The sequence below is a fragment of the Melitaea cinxia genome, chromosome 5 (assembly GCF_905220565.1).
Source record: "Melitaea cinxia chromosome 5, ilMelCinx1.1, whole genome shotgun sequence".
Classification (NCBI taxonomy): domain Eukaryota; kingdom Metazoa; phylum Arthropoda; class Insecta; order Lepidoptera; family Nymphalidae; genus Melitaea; species Melitaea cinxia.
The window spans coordinates 11,617,273-11,640,500 of NC_059398.1; the positions used below are offsets into that span (position 1 = coordinate 11,617,273).

At 34.0% G+C, this 23,228-nt stretch overlaps 1 protein-coding gene across 1 annotated transcript; it reads right to left on the reverse strand.

The window, feature by feature from the left end:
- Positions 1-4,027: 4,027 nt before the first annotated feature.
- Positions 4,028-21,899, reverse strand: LOC123653602 (serine/threonine-protein kinase fused). The gene is made up of 11 exons (XM_045589598.1): positions 21,789-21,899; positions 21,449-21,708; positions 21,016-21,184; positions 16,215-16,370; positions 15,742-15,941; positions 14,035-14,876; positions 13,388-13,494; positions 11,338-11,478; positions 8,570-8,664; positions 6,180-6,313; positions 4,028-5,435 (listed from the first exon to the last, which is right to left on the reverse strand). The coding sequence occupies exons 1-11, from the start codon at positions 21,897-21,899 to the stop codon at positions 5,083-5,085; spliced, it is 2,568 nt and encodes an 855-aa protein (XP_045445554.1). The 3' UTR covers positions 4,028-5,082.
- Between the last annotated feature and the right edge of the window lie 1,329 nt (positions 21,900-23,228).

A 23,228-nucleotide genomic window follows, 5' to 3' on the forward strand; every position in this document is an offset into this window, starting at 1 on the left:
ATGACTATCTGCGAGAGAACGAAAGTTGCTGACATAGCCTGTAGAGTAAAAAGTAAAAGTAAAAGTAGCAAGTTAAAGTGGCAGTGAACAGTGGTCATCCGTGTCGCAGAACTGATGGCCGCTAGACCAGGCGTGTCCTGGAATAGAGACCGCATGTTGGCAAACGCAGTGTGGGACGTCCTCCGGCCCGCTGGACTGACGATCTACGTAAGATTGGGGGTGGAGGCTAGATGTGGATTGCGAAAAACCGGGATGTTTGGCGTGAACTTGGGAAGGCCTATGTCCAGCAGTGGACTGCGATAGGTATAAAAGTTAATATTTTGCGATGAATGTTCTCTTTTTATATTAAACTATCATAAACACTAAAGATAACCTGAAAAAAATCATGACTGGACTTATTTTATTAGGTAATAAAAGGTTATTACTATAGCTCACTAGCTTTACGGGCACATTTAATTTGAAACAATGAAACAAACTAAACCCTATATCGATCGAAACATTTTATTTGCAGCGAAATCACAACCATGGTGGTAATAAAATAAAACGGTTAGCTAGGATCGTTAATACGTCGTTTTATCGTAATTCCATTACTACGTACAAGACCTAATAAAGTTCGTACATTTCCTCTGCGTCATTGCCTAATAAATTTTCCGACGCTATCCTAATAATTTATATTAAGTACACGTCTGTACGATAGATAACGAAAAGTTAACATCATAAAATAATATCTTAAGAAATAATTTCACTGTGCTAAAGATTACAATAATTTAAAACTTGTTTACACGTAAGCGAAAAAAAATCCGACTTCAATTACATTGACAGGTAATACAACGTAAGTAGACGCAAAATAGTCAGGTAAATCCGCATTTTCAAATATTACTCAAAAAGTAGTAATCAGATCTCAATCAAATTTAAATGGGACCGGAAGACAAGCATCAGCTTTCGATTAAAACAAGAATCTTATAAATTACTAGCTTCTGCGCGCTACTTCGTTCGCGTGGAACAGAGGCGCGCGCAATACTTGATCATTATTTTCTTGCGATGATATTTAAAAACTGCGATATCTCCTGAGATACTCATCTCCTGAGATACTCATTGAAATCGAATTATGTAAAAGGCTATTTGGTTTCAATTAAATACTTGTGATGAATAACGTATTTATTTAGATAAAGATTAATATCATGTTTATAAAAACATCTTCGCAAATAATGCATTATTTTGGAAGAAACTTGGTTAGCACAAAAAAGTTTATAGTGAGCCAACCTTAAAAGATAGATATATCCTGTCGCAGACTTTTAAAGAGCATCAATTCTGTCATACATGATTTTTGCGAAACATTAACTGTTTTCACAGCGTACGCAGCGGAAGCTCTCAAAAGGAAAAAAGAACTCCCGATTTTAAAACACTATTCATTGGTGCTCCGCTCCTTTTGGTCTAAGCGTGATGATATATAGCCTTATAACCTTCCTAGATAAATGGGCTATCTAACACTAAAATAATTTTTCAAATCGGACCAGTAGTTTCTGAGATTAGCGCGTTCAAACAAACAAACTCTTCAGCTTTTTAATGGTAAGTATAGATTTATAAAGAATAAACTACTACTGCCCTCTAGTGGATATAATTGCTCACTCGGTAAACACAGTGAATTAATATGCGGTATAATAGGTACAACGTAGGTCGACGAAAAAATAGTCAAGTAAATACGCATTATTAGATATAACTCAAGAAATACTTGTCAGATTTCAATTAATTTTAAATGGGATCACATGACACGCAACTTCTTTCGATTAAAAAAAATCATTGAAATTGGTCCACCCAGTAAAAAGTTCTGAGGTAACATACATTAAAAAAAAATACAATCTAATTGAGAACCTCTACCTTTTTAGAAGTTAGTTAAACATAACATGTCAGTCCTAAGTTATTTATGATTAATTACTTTATATCACAAACTGTTACATATTAATAAAAAATTAAGTTAAGTATAACTTTACTAAAAATAACTATAATTTTAAAATTAATATAATCATTCCATATTTTAAGAGAAAAACATTTCAAATTAAACTTTAAATTCATCAAATAAATGTGATAAATTTAAAATTGTGAAACTTACGATACATAATGTAATATTACCTACTTTATTTCAATATGATTTTATTAAAAAAAGGGACAAAGGCTCAAATTTTTTACTTTATATAACGGTATAGTTTATTATTTTTACATACATAAAACGAAAATGAAAAAAGCTTAAAGTTAAACATTCTGAATTATAGATAGGTTACCTAAATTTATACTCTATTATATTAAAAGAAATGGAAATAAAAGACGTTTTAGTGGCGTTTAATCCTTCCTATAAGGCGAGCGGTATGAAAAAAATATGGGGAATGAAATCGTGTGAAACAACGAAACAGCGGTGATGCTACTGGAGAGCGCTGTGTGACTCTTTACAGCGCTTGTAATAGTAACAAGCCTTTACTGTACCGATACGAATAGCAAGCGTCAATTTGTTTAGATTTTGGAGTTATATTGTTGTAATTAATTATAATTTGATCACAGTAATCGTTCTTAAATTATAAGTTACGTGTCGGAGCTGTCACACACTTTTGTGTCATTTTTACCTTCATTCATTAATTCAGATTAATGGCTTCCAACAGTGCCAAAATTTTTACCTAAATAAAATTTAAACCGAAATTAGGTATTTACCTACATATTTTAATTAGATACGTCTGAGCTTCAGGTGGACGGAAAAACTAGTAAAGATAGATGATATTAAAGATAATAGTAAAGATAGATAGATTTTATCATCTTCATTACATTGGAAAGTCCGAAGTATGTAATATTCAATATTTGGTTTCATTCGTAATAGGTACCTCTTGTGCTTACGCAATATTTTGTGACACAATCCAAAGACCAAAATATTAGTAACTTGCAATATCATATTCATACTAGCTGCTTTTGAAAATACGACATATATAATATATATAGTATATAGCACAGGTAGCATAATATATATATATATATATATATATATATATATATATATATTATGCTACCTGTGCCCGCAACTTGGTCCGCGTGCAATTTAAAAAAAAATGTTACTCAGTTCCAAAACAAATAAATTTCTAAAATAAGCCTAAGTTACTCCTTATTACATCAACGATCTGCCAGTGACAGTCCTGTCAAAATCGGCCCAGCCATTTCAGAGATTAGCCGGAAGAAACAGATAAACAGATAGACATACAAAAATTGTAAAAAATGCTATTTTATGTGCCGTGGACATCCATAATGCATTTAGTAAAAAGCGTTTATTTTAGCTTTATAAACGACACTCTATTTTTATTTATTTGTATAGATATATAACTTCCACTGAACAACGTAAACCACCATAAATATATCATCAAAGCATGGCTAAAAATAATATACGAATACTAACTAACTAACGAACACTGTGTGAAATAGCTAAACGTCCATTTAAATTCCATGGTCGTAAATTCCGTACAAATCTGTCAGTATGCGGATTTTGCCATTTACCTACATTGTGACCATTTAGTTAAGGCGTGGCGATAATATATTATATGCACATTAGATAATTTGAATATGCATATTATATTAAAGGCGGTGAATGCACCCAGCGACCGGCACGAGGCCGGCCGATCACCTCCCTTATGTAACTCTGCGAAATACCATAAAGTACAACGCCCATATTTAAAACAAACAACGAATGGGCAAAACCTGTATATATCGTAGGTTTTTGATCCTGATGTGAACGCACGGCCGGCAATGGTCAATCAATAAGATCCGAGCGATAAGTGAGGTATTACTCGAGTTATCGAACTTAATGGGGTTAAACCCGAAATTACATTATCAAAATTCTGTATTCGCTTAAACAATTTAGCGTTCATTGATCTCATCGATTTTGCAATGTTTGTAGTTTCGTTTCAAACTATTTCGCCGAACCTACGACGTATTTCACCATTCCGTTCGTCGTATTCACCATTTCGCATTTGGCGGAAAATAAAAAACATAAGTCCATATAACGTACTTGTTTATTTACTTTAAGTAGTTATGGCACGACATCTTTAACATATAAATGAGATGTATTACTAGTACAAAAAGTGTAAGTAGGTACATAAATTTGAATTTATAAATTCGACAACCATTAAAATTTGATACTACAAAAATTCATTAAAATCGCATTCAATGTATTAAAATTTTACAATTTAATAAGAAACGTACGTAATTTAAGCTGACGAATTAGTTCGTAGAACTGCTACACTTTATCGAACCCTTTCACCCTAAACCTTCTGTTCCGACTTAGCGGGTGCAATGACCACTGAATAAGAAAGTCGACAATTTATAGTTGAAATATCTTTGATTCAAAACTTTCTGTCTTTTCGTATTCTTCTCAGATTTTAATTAAAATATACATATATACACACATATATGCAAAATACTTCGTTGTTATATTCTTAGTAAGTACTGGAATAATTTGTAAACACATGATTTTTTTTTCTAAACCCAGCCTAAGTACTTTAAAAAATATGATTGAATATTATGGTAATTGAAATATTACGTAGTAAGCTGTTGTAGGGATAGTTCGATCATGGTATCCCGTACAGCATTATACTAATAACATTTTATTATTATGTAAAATACAAATGCGTAGACAGTTACGTAAATTACGCAATGGTACGCATAACGGTATTATAATTATTGCTGATTGTTGAATATTTAAAATAGTACCAATTTTTAAGCTTTAAAATCTTTTAAAGGAAGTTTTGATATATTATTTTACTTTTAGATAACGTTCCGATAGATTTTGGGTATTTAACAATTATATATGACATAACCTCAATTTTATCAAAACATTTGTACTTTTCTAAGCTTGAGCAATCTTCTGAAATTTTTGGGCGTTTTAAATACGTAAGTCTCGTATTCTTTACGCTGGTTGGCCCCTTCTATTCTCTCCTGGTTTAGACCCAATCTTATTCAGTTTCCAGTGAATTAAGTAATGGGGGAAATTAATAAAAAAAAAAAAAAAAAAATCCTTTATCATTTCATATTTCAAGTTTACTTTTGGAGCGATCAGCTCAAATAAAACGGCATATTACTGAGCTCTTTAGTAGCTAATCTAGCTGCCCTGTTTAAAGTTACATTACAATGAGTGTGTAATGATTCAAGAGATTCAGTTTCTTTTCTAGTCCATTTCGTCTCCATCGCAGCAGAGAACGCTGTGCATGAAAATGTACAAAGCAAACTTATTAAAATGCAGACTCTCATCCTGAAGGCATCACTAGACTGTTCTAGAAGTTTCACGAAGTTAAAATCATTATCATCAAACAATATCTTCTCTACTACATCAGCATGTTCTGGTAAATCTTGCAGAACTGTTATTAGTATACCGACTATATTCAGTCCTATTCGCGGCGTTTTGGAATCTGTGAATAGAAATTATAAAATAAGTGTAAGTTTAGCACGTATGGCTTGCGTAGCTCAACAATTATTATAGAGTCTACATTAGCGAAATATTTTTTTACAAAATACTACGAGGAAATTTTGATATGTCTAGATCGTATCGCAAAATACCACATTATATTATTTTTGATACTTAGTTTTTATCTATACGAGACTCACAAACTAGCCTAATCATCAGACATGCTGTTGTATGAGTTTAAATTTATTAGTTCAATTTAGAGATGTTTGCTCGAACTTCAGCCATGGTTTAATATGAAAAATACGTACGTTTTAATTTGCATGAGTTATAAATCTGCTTTTCATTTACATTTTATTATATTTTTTTTAACTTTATATATAAAAATCTCATGTCACGATGTTTGTCTGGGCTAAACTCCGAAACTACTGGACCAAATTAATGAGATTTTGCAAAGATATATAATTTTGTTGAACTTAAAATTTAGGCTATATTTTATTTCGATTAATGACAGCGATATTTTTACTATAAAATTAACAAAACATTGAGGTACGAAGTTCACTAGGTCAGCTAGTTTATCTTTAAAACTAACACTTTCCTTGCACCTTGTAATGTCAGCTGTATGACAAAGCTACGTCCACGTTTTGCCTAAATAAAACAAAAAACATAATAACAAAACATTGAAGTACTAAATATTAAAGTAAACGTATTATTATTATTATTATTATTACTAATTGTAAATGATACGTACACAAAGCGAGTAAATTCGTGAAGACAGGGTGCGCGTTGTACGCCGCTACCGCCGTCGCGAACTGTCGCACGGCGCGACACGAGCGCACACACAGCCACGCGCACACCTCCACCATGCGACTCACGCCCTGCACTCTGCACACACAACACAACACTCTACTAAACTCTTCTAACAACCAGTACAGATCCCAATGTTGGGCAACCTCGTTTCCTCCTCGTTCATTGTAGCAGCAATTTTTACGAGCTAGAACTATTGTGTGGCCAGTAGCATAATATAAGACACACTAATTGGTTCATTGGAAATATGTTTCCGATTGAGTATGAAAGAGATAAGTGCGAGAAGTACTAGATATGATATGCTGCATGAAAAAGGTGTAAGGAAATATGGGTCTATCAGGAAGGCCTCTCATTTTTTAAGGTATGTAAAAGATTTTGTTAGAAGTTGAAGAAGGTTGTCACAGTGCATTCGATATATTACTGTCAAAAAAATTTCTGGGAGTAGGGAACAGCAGCAAATACCCTCCCTTAACATTTGGAGCAGCCCGACTGGAGAAGTAACTCAACCTTTCAGAAGATCGCAATAAAATAATAGTTCTCTCAAGTAGTATTGTGTTGCTTTGGTAATGTGACCAGAGTTTATGGGGAAGTTCAGGAGTTGGGTCGATAACGCGTTTGAAATGTTTCTAGCGTTACAGGCGTCTATAAGCTGCGGTAACCGCTTACCATTGTGGTGAGCCGAAATCTCGTTAGCCGCACTAATATTAAACATCACATCTATGTTATAATTTGAACAGCGTTGTAACTGATGACGACGAGATATTAAATTTACTCTATACGTCATTACATATAGTTGAAATATACCATTACCTAAATACAAATTTTGTGTTATAATTATCTCACTAGCACCGCAGTGACCTGTGCAAAGACTTGTGCGAGCGGCGAAGCGAGATTCGTTATACCGAAGCTTTACAGTACTAACATTCCCCGCGGTTTAAAATTACTTACGTTAACAATTTAGGTAATATATTTATTTCTAGCTTTTATAGTAAATATATGTATGAAGGTATCCAATATTATTTTTGAATAATCCTTTATTTCTAAAATTTTGCTTTTTAATCAATTCAGTTTTACTTTATAGTATGGGTTTATTTATACCTATGTATAGAGAGAGAGAGAGAGAGAGAGAGATAAAGAGATTTGGATTTCTAGCAAAAAAATAGAATTTTAAAACACTTCCAGACACATTTAGTCCAGATAAGTTTTTAAAAAAAAAAATACTAGTGTTACCTGTATACTTAAAAAAAGGAAGTAAACCTTAAAAATATAAGGGATATTTCCACTTGCAAGTATATGAAATTAGGTTAATTAATTATATTTTTGTAATATCATGCAGTTAGTAAAATTTTGTAAGACTTGTTAGAAGTATAAGCTGTACTTTATATAAAGTACATAATAACGTTTGAAATATTTATTTAGTGTCAACTAGAGGGCGTATTTAGCAATTTGAATTATTCTTTAATCGTCATAATGATTATTTATTAGCCATTAGCAAGCAATTAGCACAAACAAATCTTAGTAGAACATTTAGTTATTTACGTCTAAAAATACTGTACAGCTGACAGATTTATTGATCTCTATTAAAACCGCAAATGCAGTTTCGTTAACATTAAGAAGTTATAAAATTAAGATTTATTTTAAATATATTTAAATGTTCTAATTTTTAATGACATTTATATGTACTTCACTTGCAGAATACATCACTATTTTATATGAAATAAAAAAACTGTTTTGCATAATAAAAACGGAAATGTATTGGTTTTATGCATGATTACACAATATCTCTATCAACACTCAATTCTTAATTACTCATATAAGACACAGCATTACTTTTAATTATAATTTTAATAATATTATTTCAACTAAAAATAGTAAATGCCACGGTTGTTATTATGTACACCTAATAACGATCGTTACACGTAGTATGGAATATATCCGCCAACCCGCATTGGAGCAGCGCAGTGAATTAAGCTCTGATCCTTCTCCTGCATGGGGAAAGAGGCATATGCCCAGCAGTGGGATATTACGGGCTGAAGCGAAAAACGAAATTTAAATAATTAATGATTAATTATGTTCATTTGATTTGATATTCAATTAATAATTGAATTAAATTGTCACACATGAAGTCATAACTTAGTATTTATAACTAACGTTAATATTTTATATTGAAGAATGTAGTGTACTGTTATATAGTTTTCTTGGCGCAAATTTACTAAAAAACTAATTTCCGATTTTATATTAGGAGGCATCTATTTTTCGGTCATGTGTATATATAAAATCAGCGGTATTTTTACCACACCTCTTAAATCAAAGTACGATAGTGCTAAATTTTACCTTTCTTCGACCCCTTCGTCGGTATCTTTCCTGTCTTTCATTAGCGTGTTTATTGCGGCCACAAAGTTGTAAACAACTTTCGCTTCGAGATAAACCTGGTTACATAACAACGAAATTAATACAATATAATTTAATACAAATTTAATTGATGAAGAAATGGTCCGTATAAAACAACTGTAAATTGTACGTGTATAGGTACATTTTTAAGGGTACATTATATGTATGATAAAATTATAAATCTAAAGGCTTTGTTTGACGGAACTGGCTGGTCTCAGGAATTAATACATTTGAATTGAAAAATTCTTTTACTTTTTATATAATAACCAATCGGAGCGGAGCATTAATAAAAAATATAGAAATCGTGAATAAAAACTTGTATATTATGATATATGTGTCTAATCCTACGTATTATTGTTAACATAGATTACAATGATAATATTCCCGTGTTAGCTTGGTCAAAAATACATTACCCTATAGCTAGCCTAATTATTACATTTTAAATTAGTTCCACTATTTGACTGTTTGCTATATACATATGTATTGATTATAAACTATAAATATTAAAAAATGCAGTCATGTTATTATTATTGAATTTTATATATGTATTATATCTCTTTCGATTTGACGTGGAAAAAAATATATTAAAAGTGAACTGGTCTTATATATGTTGACAAGATGAATTAACGGCTGGTGATAAGAATTCTCTGCGTACGTTTAAGATAAACTAAGTAAACATTAATTTGTTGTTTGTATACAATTGACGTATACTTCTCAATTAATTAAGTTACAGTCGTAAAATAAAGGTATGCTAATAAATTCAATTGTCTTTGAAGATGTTGAAAGAAACGTAATAGTCCAATTTGTAACGAAAGCAGTTAATTTCACTAAAATAATCTCAGTCTAATGTTTCATTTTGTCATAATTGTACTTAAAGAAATCATGTAAAGTTTTCCCAGTACTCTGCCCAAAGGATGCTTGGAAAAATCGCTGTGTTAACGATAAGATCGCTTTTTGCAACTAACGCTCATGTTTGATGCAAGCGTAAATTTTCAACTGTGTGTTTCCATTCTCATATCTTAATTTAAACTTTTTAAACACAATTTTTCAGATGCTTCTACTGAGGATTAAAAACATTTTTGTTTATTTCAAACGAAATCCAATATAATGTAGACTCCTTATACATAATTTTATGTTTGTAACTATTTTAAACAATAGTCTTCTACTGTGACAATTATAAGCAAACTATATTGCCGAGAAGTGGATTTGATTTGTTTTGAAAATTACCTCCTGGATAGTGTATTGGTGTGCAAAAAAGTTGGTTATAAAAATAAATACATAAACAAAAAAAAAACCTAAAATCTGACCAATGAGTGTCCTCAGGGGTCGTCAACTAATCAAATTTTAGCAACTTTTTGATATGTGTATTTAGACTAACTCCAGTCCTAATGCCCTCTTGCGGAGTACAGTTTCCTTAAAGTCTGCGAGTTAACGTGCGTCCCTAGGCCGCAGTAGTGGCAGACAGGCTGCAGCAGTGCGCCCGAGCGCGACTCACGTCCTGCATGTCGAGCAGCGCGTGCCGCGGCAGCGCGCGCGCCAGCGGCGGCAGCGCCAGCAGCGCGGCCACGGCGCCGCACACGCGCGCGCCGCCCGCCCACCACCGTGCGTCCCTAGGCCGCAGTAGCAGTGCGCCGGAGCGCGACTCACGTCCTGCATGTCGAGCAGCGCGTGCCGCGGCAGCGCGCGCGCCAGCGGCGGCAGCGCCAGCAGCGCGGCCACGGCGCCGCACACGCGCGCGCCGCCCGCCCACCACCGTGCGTCCCTAGGCCGCAGTAGCAGTGCGCCGGAGCGCGACTCACGTCCTGCATGTCGAGCAGCGCGTGCCGCGGCAGCGCGCGCGCCAGCGGCGGCAGCGCCAGCAGCGCGGCCACGGCGCCGCACACGCGCGCGCCGCCCGCCCACCACCGTGCGTCCCTAGGCCGCAGTAGCAGTGCGCCGGAGCGCGACTCACGTCCTGCATGTCGAGCAGCGCGTGCCGCGGCAGCGCGCGCGCCAGCGGCGGCAGCGCCAGCAGCGCGGCCACGGCGCCGCACACGCGCGCGCCGCCCGCCCACCACCGTGCGTCCCTAGGCCGCAGTAGCAGTGCGCCGGAGCGCGACTCACGTCCTGCATGTCGAGCAGCGCGTGCCGCGGCAGCGCGCGCGCCAGCGGCGGCAGCGCCAGCAGCGCGGCCACGGCGCCGCACACGCGCGCGCCGCCCGCCCACCACCGTGCGTCCCTAGGCCGCAGTAGCAGTGCGCCGGAGCGCGACTCACGTCCTGCATGTCGAGCAGCGCGTGCCGCGGCAGCGCGCGCGCCAGCGGCGGCAGCGCCAGCAGCGCGGCCACGGCGCCGCACACGCGCGCGCCGCCCGCCCACCACCGTGCGTCCCTAGGCCGCAGTAGCAGTGCGCCGGAGCGCGACTCACGTCCTGCATGTCGAGCAGCGCGTGCCGCGGCAGCGCGCGCGCCAGCGGCGGCAGCGCCAGCAGCGCGGCCACGGCGCCGCACACGCGCGCGCCGCCCGCCCACCACCGTGCGTCCCTAGGCCGCAGTAGCAGTGCGCCGGAGCGCGACTCACGTCCTGCATGTCGAGCAGCGCGTGCCGCGGCAGCGCGCGCGCCAGCGGCGGCAGCGCCAGCAGCGCGGCCACGGCGCCGCACACGCGCGCGCCGCCCGCCCACCACCGTGCGTCCCTAGGCCGCAGTAGCAGTGCGCCGGAGCGCGACTCACGTCCTGCATGTCGAGCAGCGCGTGCCGCGGCAGCGCGCGCGCCAGCGGCGGCAGCGCCAGCAGCGCGGCCACGGCGCCGCACACGCGCGCGCCGCCCGCGCCGCGTGCCGCCGCGCACACCACGCCCACCACCATGCTCACCTGACCACGACACCGGTGGGATTAAACTTATGTATGTAAGCACCTCAATAACAGTTGCCAATTAATAATTAAAAAAAAAAAAACACAATCATCAGGCACAAAAACCGGCATAAAGTAACACTATCAAATATTTAGATAAAAATTATTTCACTGGTAGTATAGATATCGACAAGCTATGACTACCTTATTAGATTACCACTACTTTTAAAAATAATACTTGTGTGGTTTAGAGGTACTGTGGCCGAAAGACAACTTATAGAAAAATGCCTTATCCGTAACTAGAAATAAATCATTCCTTACTTTATAATAGAAAAACATTTACGTCACTATACAATCATAGACAATCTACATATATTTTAGATGAGGCAAATATGCATCAATGTATTCCACCCCGTACTTAAATTGTATTTATATATTTTACAAAATAGGTCACAGAGTAGTTTACCGCTTACGTTACACGTGACGTTCTCTGAGTTTGTGACCTTCAAATGGCAAAATATTAAAAAAAATTCTTTCAAATGGAATTTTATTTTTATTATTTTTTGTCTTTATTTTCTTATGTGAAACTATGAGCAGTTCAGAATGCAGATACTTACTCAAGTTACATGGTCCACATTGATATGGATCATATATAAAATAAAAAGTACATAAAAACATACCGTAACTAGGTTTAGTTTTGTGGTGGAAATTATTAAAAACTGATAAAAAATTATTAAATTCTTTCTAAAATAATAGTTTATTTACTGCCCTACCATACATAATATAAGCAATTAAAATACGCATTCATGTCCTGTAGAAAGAAAATATACTTTCATTTAAAAAAAAAAATGAAATATTTAATAAGACATTAGTTGATCTCTAATACAAAAATGTATCATCTGCTTTAAAAGCCTAGTTTAAATATTCAAAAAAGCTTGCTCAAGGAATACTATTACTGCAAATATAATAATAGAAACAATAATTCAATCTTATCCACAAATGCAATGTAATATCTAAACATAAGACTAGATTATTATATACTACCTAATATATCTATATTATTTATATTATCTAATCCCCAACGTATTGTTACAAACAATAGTACATTTAAAACTACAATGTGTGTCAAGAAAATTTTTCGTACACTTAGCGCTTAACGCACGAATACTCTAAGCCCACTTAGACAATAAATGTATTGCTATTTTTAAAAGCCGTCTATTTTCAAGATCGATTTCATAACAATAAAGCCTGTTCAAGCAATTTATTTTCGTAACTTACTTTTTTTGTGCAATTATCGATTTTAAGAATTACTGACTGTATTTCAAATAAGATGTCAAATGTTTTCGTAAGATTTACGTAATATTTAGAAAATTTAGTATTTGCTGCACTAACATTATCTTTTAAATGTAATTGCTTATAATATCTTTGTAATGTAATGCATTAGTAAGAAAATATTACAACAACTTGTAAATAAAATGTGTAAGAAAATATTACGAGCAATTACGTCGTTTATACATTTATGCTTTGTTACTATAATTTCTATAAGACACGTAATCAGACAAATTTGAAAAAATTAAATCGACATTAACATAACTGTTAGCAAAAAAGCCCAAAAACAATAGATAGTTAATTTATTACAAACGTTGCATTTATAAGGGTTAAATGTACAGCCAGCATTACCGAAATACATTGAGGGGGTTATGAATATTGCGATAATAAAAAATAATATGTTAATTATTAATGTATTATGGAACAAATTACTAACTTAAGACACGATACTTATCATTTTTGTGTATTTACATTTTTTATTGTAACTGGGGCCAATAACGATTTTGTAAGTAGTATGTTAAGAGTAAGTCCAGTCGAGACAAAATTGTAAGTAAAAATTATGTTTAACTTTGCGTATTAAAATTGTTTTATTGATGATTACCATATTCAACTGTGTTAATGATTCCACGTCTCCTTCCATAACTTCTATTATATTTGAATTTAAAAATGCTTCCCACTCTTCTAATTCTATGCTCGTTGGTTCTTTATCTATAAAAAATAAAAGCGAGTTATTTACTACTTTTCTGCAATATTTTCTAGTATAACCTGAAAATATTTAAAATAAGTTTTTTTTTTTTTTAATTATATACCATGTTTCTTTAATAAATGTTAATCGCATTCAACTGAGAAAGGGCACAGCAGGAAATTTATCACTCAAAATCTGGGGCAGTCCAACTCTACCTCGATCTTACAGAAGATCACAGCTAAATAATACTGCTTTTAAGCAGTGTTGTGTTCCTGTTGGTGAGTAGGGTGACCAGAGTTCCTGGGGGGATTGCGGACAGGGTCGACAATGCGCTAAATATAAATAAATATCTACTAACTATGCGCTTGCTATGCTTCTGGTTTTGCAGGTGTCTATAAGCTACGGTAATCTCTTACTATCAGGTGAGCCGTACGCTTGTTTTCGACCTAATTGTTTAAAAAAAACAGTCAGTAACATCTATTGGGATGCACAGCACAGTGGCTGGACATAGACCTCTCTCCATGTAGGAGAAGGATAAATGCTAGTAAAATATTTAAAATTACCTTCTTGTCTTTCCTCTTTTTTCACAATACAATCATTATTAGCAATATCTTTGTCATCAGGACTCTCATCAATAACTTCGCATTTTTCTATATCTTCATCCTTATCCTCCTTAGAATATTTTATTTTATCTGTTTCAGGCATCTTATCAACAATACTAGGTATTTCTATTGTAGGTTCACTAATCCTTCTTTGAGCATCCTTGTTTTTGTCTAAACTCCTACTAAAGTGAAATGATCTTTTGATACTCCTTGTTAATTTGTTGCCGCCGCTACCGAATCTTAATTTTTCTCTTGAAAATTGCAATAATTTTTGCTTGTATGAAGGTGGAACACTTTTACTTAACCCAGAACTAACTTCACTACTGCATTTTGTAGAACTTTTTGGATTTTCTAAGCTCTGTGAAGCAGTGTTCGATGCTTTGGACTTTTGTTTTAGGTCCAACGCTTCTTCTTTCTCGCTTCGAGTTTCAATTTCACCTTCTTTTGTAATTTCTTTTTGTATATCTTGTTTTTCTTCATCAATTTTATGCATTTTATTAAAATCGTTTTTAGGATTAGCCATTAATTGAGCTAGATTTTTTTCAAGATTGCAAACAACTAGATTTGAATTATTCATAACACTAAATTCGTGCCTCAGTAGTTTAGCGTTTGCAGCTGTTATTGGTTGTGTTTGGTCTTCATCGTCCGTTTTTAAACTGTCTCGCACACTAAATGCACTAGTCGCTCTTACACTGTCATCATCTGACATTGGAACAAACTCCATAGCTTGCATGACACCACGTACATTTCTTAAATCGTGTTCCCTTCTCTCAGCTTTAATTTCATTCTCTACTCTTATACTTCTGCCAAAAATAATAAAACATCACTATCAGAGTTATAAATGAAATCCAGTAAATACTCCAGATAAATGAAATAATAATTACAAGTAAGAATTTATTTGTTCGTTAAAATAATAATATATATTTTAATACGTGAAGCAAAAACTTTGTACCCCTTTTTACGGAAATTATGTAATTACGCAAGTAGTAGTACGCGTAGTATGAAATTACGCAAATTTATAGTTTATATACAGAGTGCAGAATAAAATATATATAAATATATATATATATATATATATATATATATATAATAATAATAATAATAACAATAATTGTGTTTGCTAGCAAACGATAAAAACCGACTTCAACCACCCAAAAAAAAAAAGAATCAGTAAAATCGGTTCATGAATGACGAAGTTATCCGCGAACACACATAAATATATATACGGTCGAATTGAGAAAACACCTCCTTTTTTGAATTCGGTTAAAAAATACATTAAATCATCAAAAAAACATTCAGCCTATTGCAATCCACTGCTGGACATAGACCTCTACAAGTTCGCGGCAGACATTAGTGGCGCGAACTCATGTGTTTTGCCCAGTCACCACGCTGGGCAGGTGGATTGGTGACCGCATGGCTGGTTTTGTCGCACCGAAGACGCTTGGTCCCGTCTTCGGCCTGCGTATTTGAAAGTCAGCAGTTGGATGGTTATCCCGCCATCAGTCGGCTTTTTAAGTTCCAAGATTGTAGTGGAATTGTGTTATCCCTTAGTCGCCTCTTACGATACTCACGGGAAGATAGGGGGTGGCTATATCCTTTACTGCTGTAACCACACATCTAAGCAATTTTAATATATTAAAATTAATGCAAATCAATAGTTTAACTTACTTGTTAGCAAGCTTTGTATTTCTACTTATTTTCTCAGTTTGTAAAAACTTAGCTTCCTGTTGGCTGCAGGAGAGTGGTTTTGTGAAGGGCGAGTCACTTTGCTTGTCCTCAGGCAGTATCAACACATGACCCGCTATAAACGGATGTTCTAGTATTTCAGGCCAACTCATTCTTTTTGCTGGATCTTTGTGAAGTAAGCCCTTGAATTCACATTAAAAGTAATATTAAAACTAATATTCTTATTTTAAAAGCAACAATATATTGTTAAATATGTTTAGTTTTACGAATTTTTATTTTTATTATTTATACTTACTGCAATTTTATTCCTTCTCTGATTGAGCGTAAATTTATACTATGGTAATATTACTTCGAAATTGTTTTTTTTTTTTTTATTGTAGCATTAAATACACATTTGCTATCAATTTTTGATCATTTTTTTAAAAAAACAAGTACCATATCATCATAAAATTTACCTGCAGAAAGGACCTAGCTTCAGGACTGATAAAACTAGGCCATTGAACGGGCTTGTGTCTTATCATTCTAACCAGTTGCCAGATGGACATCGTGCAGAATGGAGGTTGACCAGCCATTAGTTCATAAACAATACACCCCAGCGACCACAGATCTGCCTGATGTAAAGAAACATTTTAGAAAATACGAAATTAACACATCATGTCATATACATTGTCTACATTGTAGACTCTACAACATTATTACCCATTCATTTGATACAAGTAAAAGTTTAACCGAATTTCTTAATCTAAACTAAAAGTCTAAAATCCAATCTAAATTTAATTTTATTTAAATGTATGTTATAACATTCCAATGCTAGGCACATCTACTTTAAAGCAAAGATAATTTTATTCTGCCTCATTGACAATGTTTTTCTTTACTAACATGCAAAAGTTTTGAACCATAAATGGTACGTAAGATCTAAGCAGTGACAGTTTGAGTTTCACATTGTAATATTACATTGAAAAACTGATAAACATCAAAAATTGATATACAGTCCCTGGCCAAATTATTAGATGCACTATAAAATTTTATGAAAGATGATAATTATCAGCTGCTGACTAATTACCAAGCTTAAACAGGAATTATGTGAATCATGGACGAATTGTGTTTAAGATCGCTGCTTCTTATGTATACTTGATGAAAGTTATTTTTAATAGATTTTTTTCCATAGTATTGTATTATTATATATAGAATTTTAGTGTATGTACTACCAAAACGAGTACAAAACAAAACATCATTATTATAGTAACAATTATGTATTTTTGCAGCCGCTACGAAATATTCAATTATGCGGCATTTGAGGATAATGATTCCACATCTGAATTATTCTTTCTAAAAGCTGCGTTTTGGTGTGATCACATCTTTAGCCACTTCTCTTTTCATCCACTCCCAAACGTTTTCAATTGGGTTTATATTGGGGCTATTGATTGATTGATTGATTTTCAACGGGCTATTCTCCGCAACTCGACGACTTAGTGCGCCTATTTTGCGTGGTATATTGGGGCTATTTTGTGCTACCAAAAAACTGACAGACCAAGCAGTATGGCAGGGAGCTATCAACTTGCATAAAAATGAATTGTTCCGCCTTTGGAAACCATTCTTAGAGCTGCGGAATCAACCGATTTTTCAAACCATCTTTGTACTGGTCTTACCGCATTTTACCTTTGACCACATACAGACATCCAGTAGCCGTGCGGCTAATGACCATATCATGGCTTTTGTAGAACGCTTCACAGTCTGAACAACTCCGTCAGGATGAATATTTTCTTCATTATGACGACATTATTCTGCAAAATTTCAAAGATGTTTTCATCACTAAAGCAGACGTGTCAAAAAGAGAAAAAAGAAATTAATATCTGTGTTGGTCTTTCTGTAATCATAGCAAATCGATAAATACATTATTTGTAAAGAAAATATATCCACTTAACAATTTCCAGCAGTCCACATTTTTATAACACCACTGTTTGGCCCAATCGCTTTGCGAAAGCAATGAAAATTGCAGGGGTTAATTAAGGCTTTCTAGTGGACCGGCAGGCCTTAAAACCTAAATATTTTAATTTTCTTCAACCATTGCTTTTAGCAGCATTCACATGAATATCTTGGAGTTATGATTTTATCAATTTTGTGATGACAAATCTGGCAAACTTTTTAAGGCAAATTCTCTTTAAAGGTCTTTCCGACCCTCGAGTCAAAATAGACTTTCTGTCACATTTTTTCTATTGTTTTCGCTCATTAAATTATATTAGGCTCAATTCGTCCCCTCACTCAATTTTTCTTCTTTATGCATCGTACACTAGCTTTAAAACCTTCAATCTTTGAGATATTTTGCACTTTGAAAATATTTTAGTCGTCACAAGGATCTTTAATTCAGCTTTTTTATTTGGTAAAAGACTGCCTTTTTATCCATGATGAAAGTGTACAGACAAATTATTTAAACATTGCACACGAAATAAATAAAAAAAACACAGCATATGAAGTCACAGAAACTCGTCCACAACTGAAGCACGCGAGAATGCACCTGAAGTAATCTTAGGCTTGTTACATTTGTGTAAAAATCAATTAACAGTGTAATGCTATATGTATAAAATAAATACTAATACAAAATATATAATAAATTTCCTGAATTAAAATCTATTACATTTATGTTTAAATGTAAAAAAGTATATCGATACCTTTGGGTAGAAAGGTCGTATAAACCATTTTGGCCAAATTGAGTTATATATACCATTTTTCTCAGAATTTTTTTCTCTATCGATCTGTATATACGAAATGCAGAAATTCGCACAAAAATGGTTAATACGACCCAGAAATTTTCGATCATAGTCTCTAAAAAAAGGTAAATTTTCAATGTAAAAGCCGAATGTTTTTTTTTTGTAGTTTTGTTGTGATGTAATGACCATAATTTATATTAACTCAGGGCGTAAAAATAGTCGTTAATTGTAAATGGCTTATACGCCCTAACGTAACGTAACCATCATACATTGAGGCTGCAAGAAAAAATCCTAGGCCTTATAATGTTAATGTAATGGAGTATTCTGATTTTCTCAATTAGAATGAAATAACTGCTGCGACATTTACAAATGAAACTTCTAAAACACTGAAAATGCGAAACATCCGAATCATTACGTTGAAGAAAAAGAGTCCAAATGAAATGTACGTTAAATACTCAATGAAAGAAGAGACGTCACCTGATAAAGTAATATTATTTAAAAAATCTGGCAATAAAGAAAAATCTAAAGGTAGAGGTAAAGGAAGATCGAAAAGCCGTACGATACTACCCGAACAAGGTGTAAGCAATGATACACATGAAAAGGTAATGACTATGTCCCCAACTGCACTTTACAAAAACAAATTGCAAATATCAGACGTAAAATATAAGGATTTAAAACGTCTATGTGATAATGGAATTATACCAAAAAGGTACCACCATGATTATTTTAACTTACCCCATGGAAATGTGGCTGACTTTAACTGAGGTAGGGCACAGCAGGAATTTCCTGCTCAAAATATGGAGCAGCCCGACTAGGGTAGTACCTCGACCTTATGGAAGATCACATTTAAATAATACTGTTTTCAAGCAGTATTGTGTTCCTGTTGGTGAGTAAGGTGACCAGAGCTCCTGGGGGGATTGGGGATTGGGTCGGTAACGCGCTTGCGATGCTTCTGGGGTTGCAGGCGTCTATAAGCTACGGTAATCGCTTACCATCAGGTGAGCCGTACGCTTGTTTGCCGACCTAGTGACATAAAAAAAAAAAAAAAAAAAAAAAAAAAACTCTCTTACGCTGACCGACGAAGAAGACGAGGAAGAGCTAATTGAATAATACATTTATTATTATAAAAGAATAATAACTTTTCGTATTTACGTAATTTCACATTTACAGCAAAGCACTCATCAGCTTTTCACAGCAAAATAATTATTATTTAGTAAAAAAAACAAGACTGTTAAATAATTGTATTCTTTGTCACCTAAATTTATTTTTTGAAAATGTGTTTGTCAATTCATAATTTATTTTAAAATATTTTATAATAATAATTAAAATAATTTATAGTAACAATTCATAAGTTATTTTAAACTAATTATGAATACAAATTTATATAATAAATAAGTTACTTTTTAGTACATAAGTTGGTCACGTTTAGTGCTTGATCGTTTTTTAATTATTTTTATTAATTGTAATTTAATAAATTACTTAGTAAGTAAGCCTTAGAACAAAGGCTTAATACAATAATTTATTGAATTACAGTTAATTATGTACAAAAATTAAAAAAAAAACTATCAAGTCATAATTCATAAAATGATTAAAATGCCTGATTACTTTAATTTAGAAGAAGTTTGAATATTTTTTGTTTTTTTATGGCTAAGTAGATTTTTTTATTTCACTTTTCAGTGTGTTGTTATAATTGTTTTTTTAATTTAAAAATGTTAAACCTGTTAGATATGTTGTACCATTATTGAATTAATAGTAAATGTTGCTTAGAAGGTATTATAATACCTAATAAATGTTGATTTCGTATTTCAGGTAGTTTTATTTTATTTGAATCGACCATTATTGGGTATTAGAATAATAATAATTGAGTTATTACTAATTCTGGGAGTAACATGATTGTTTATTAGTCAGAATTCAATTGATCTATGATTATAAATGGTTTTTAATACAAAAAAAAACTACATCTATGGGTTTTTACGACAGTAAATGTGACCATAAGCTTAGCAAAAATGGATATACGACCTATATAGTTTTTTTTAAGTACATTTTCATGGGGTGTATTAACCAAGAATTGATTTTTTCTTAGACGTAAATCCAAGCTAACTTTGAAACTATAGAAGATAGATAGGTTTTGATGATTTAACCGTTTTCATTCGAGAATTGTAAGAACCTTTCTCATATATCATTTTTTTATAAGTTCAAAAACAAAAAAAGTATGAATTTTTATGTAAAAAAAAAATCGTTTTTCTGCTCTCCTGAAAAGTCGGGTTTTGGTTTATACGACCTTTCTACCCAAAGGTATCGATATATAAAAGTATTGCATATAAACTTGTGTAAAACAATTAATTATTCAATTGTAGTGCTTCTAATAATTTAGCCTGAGACTATATTATATTTATTGCTTGTACTTTGAATATTAAAAACAAAACTATTACAGTAAAGATCCCTTTGAGAATTTCTGAACATTAATTGTCTCACGCATTGTGATTGTGAAAATGTACATGAATTTCACATAATTGGTTATTCCTAAAATGACAAATATTTTTGATACCTGATGATCATATGGTTTCTCATCAATTAATTCCGGAGCCATGTATAATGGTGTTCCTTTGATTGATGTGAGGATGTGAGTTGCATTTGTCATAATGCGAGCGAGTCCAAAATCACACAGCTTAGCTCGTCCTGTATTATCTAATAATACATTTTGTGGTTTTAAATCCCTAAAATAAAAGTCATTTATTTACTATACATGTGTAATAACAATATTCTAGAGCTAACAAAGTAATGTTTAACCTCATTATTATAGGTATATTTTCCAACAGTGTCAAAATAGCATGAATAATTTCAGAATGAGAAATGGAAGGCTCAAAGTAGACAAATTAGTAATGAAATTTTAAATGATTGATATTGTTTTGACACTTTACTACTAGCTGCAAATATGATTTAAAGGATTTAATTTACCTGTTAGTGCTGTTAAATCTTACCTGTGCAGAACTCTGTGAGAATGCAAATAATATAATGCAGATACTAAATCCCAGGTAATTTTTTTAACAATCTCTTCATTTAAACAACCCTCTTTAGCAAGTATGCTGTGTAATTCTTTTTCAGCATATTCTGTCACAACTACTAGTTCAGATTCTGTATCGAAACTATCAATCATACGAATTATGTTTGGGTGATTTAGCTGCCTTTGTATGTCGCATTCTTGCCTCAAATTCTTTAAGTCTTTTGATGACCTGCCTTTCTGAAAGTTTTTTATTTAATTTTATACTAAAACGTTATATATTTTCTTACATTATACGAATTACATTATTCTAGGCAAACCTTTCGTATAACTTTCAAAGCTACTACAGCGTCGGTGTCTTTATGTTTAGCTTTGAAAACACGACCAAATGATCCTTCCCCAACAAACGAGATTACAATATAGCTATCCATTTTGCAGAGATATACTTATTTTATAGCATTCCATTTATAAACAAATATATATAACGGAGATCTTTTTACATAGTATTAAAATCAAAATCACAGATTAGTATATATGTAGCTAAATAAACAAAATTAAAACATCCCAGCAACAGACAAAAGACAGACAAAAAATAATTTATGTCAATTTATTTCTTTGACATTTATATACAGATGTGTAATAAATAAAACAGGGACATACACATACATACTTAGGAACTAAAGCCCAAATGCACTATCCAGAGAATAAAAAAATTATTTGTGTTTAAATATATTTCGTATGTATTTACATATGTATGTATATGTTTATGTAGGTATATACAGTTTAAATGTATGAATATTGTATTATATAAAACTATGTTTAGTATTATAAATTGATTCAATTATGTGTGATAAACTTGCATTGTTGATTGAGTACTTTTACCGACATATCTTTCCTATACTACTTCTATTAAGGGTTGGCTGGAAGAGATCGCTATAAGCTACATAGGCCGCCGTTGTATAGATTATTTGTTTTTGTATCAAATGGTTCTAAAATGTATTTTCTTTTTTTGTGTGTAATAATAAATAAATATTTCTGGTTCGGTAAATATTTCTCTTTGCTAATTTATTTTTATCGAAAAACCGGTTTTTATTGGTCCGAGGAACTTTTATTTAAAAAACAATTATCAAAGTAAAAATTAATTTAAAAACACCAGTCTCAAGTCCTGTTTAACATGAATAACTTTATTTGTCGGATGACGGTATCCAATGGATAAAAGTTTATGGTATATTATGTTCTAGTTTCTTAATTGAAGCGAAACAGGTTCTAATAGTCTATACTACCTCCTGCTCTTGAAGTCGACTACTAACTTATATGCAGGATAAACTTTATCCACAACCGGCAAAACAGGCCCTTAAAAGATATGAAAAAAAAAAAACCGCTCCTTTTAACAAATCCAAGTATCCAAGCTCAGTGTTATTTAAGAAATATTTTCAAAATTGTTAGGCTAGGGCCTGTTTATTATATCGATACCTCGGGGCTCAAAGGGCGTAACCGCCATTTTGGCGAAATTGACTTTTTGATGCAGCCCTACTTATTTTTTTCTCCTCTATCGATCTGTATATTTAAAGTCTTCCTATTTGCCAAAAAGTGACCTATTTTTTGTAGAAAATAAAACATATTTTTTTCAGTTTTTGTGTCGTAACAGCAATCATTGTTAATAATCATAAATGTGATGGGAGTAAACGACACCGTAGATGATACGAATATTCTTACGTGGTGCTTAAGCCCGAACATAACCATTTCTAAAGAATCAACTT